The sequence below is a fragment of the Sinocyclocheilus grahami genome, unplaced genomic scaffold (genome assembly GCF_001515645.1).
Source record: "Sinocyclocheilus grahami isolate Dianchi unplaced genomic scaffold, SAMN03320097.WGS_v1.1 scaffold3861.1, whole genome shotgun sequence".
Lineage (NCBI taxonomy): Eukaryota > Metazoa > Chordata > Actinopteri > Cypriniformes > Cyprinidae > Sinocyclocheilus > Sinocyclocheilus grahami.
In genome coordinates, this window is record NW_015508905.1 from 33,348 (window position 1) to 33,900 (window position 553).

The following is a 553-nucleotide window of genomic DNA, read 5'->3' on the forward strand; positions in this document are numbered from 1 at the left end:
CTATAGCTATTTAAACATTGTTTTTGTAACGTCACATTCAGTATAGCTCCATTCTGGTATGTAACATTTGCATTTCCACAATTCAGGCAATTCCTAAGGAATAAAATTAATTAGGAACTGACTTTTTCATTAGGATTTTTCTTTTTTGAATATACGGTTTCATCTGAAAATGTGTCCCATTAAGGAAGCAAATGGGTTAAAAACTGCTATTCACTTTGAAATCAAGTGGTTCATGTATATAGTGTGAAGATCTGTCGTCAACGCTCTGACTCTTGCAAGAACACAAAGTTGTAACATCACTCTCCAAGTTATATTATCTATAGGAATTTATATAGATAATGCCATGTTTTCCAGGCAACAGACATACAGCAACAAGACTCACTGCGGCTGGTGATATATTCTGGCATCTTTCCAGGGCTGAGTGGAACGGCTTCTTCATAGTAATCCTCTGGAGGTGGTGTGTTGGGCAGGGGGGGAGGCGAATCCGCTGTGCTCTGGTCCAAAAAAATGTGGCAAACAATGACTTACTCCATCTGTCTGCCCCATCACATTA

The 553-nt window shown here is 39.1% G+C and overlaps 1 protein-coding gene across 1 annotated transcript in view; it reads right to left on the reverse strand.

Moving 5' to 3' along the window:
* LOC107576522 (actin filament-associated protein 1-like 1) overlaps window positions 1-553 on the reverse strand; it is a 27,230-nt gene that overhangs the window by 25,298 nt on the left and 1,379 nt on the right. The window contains exon 2 of the mRNA XM_016262690.1: window positions 383-523. Coding sequence (XP_016118176.1) covers window positions 383-523 — 141 coding nt within the window. The remainder of the gene's footprint in view (window positions 1-382; window positions 524-553) is intronic.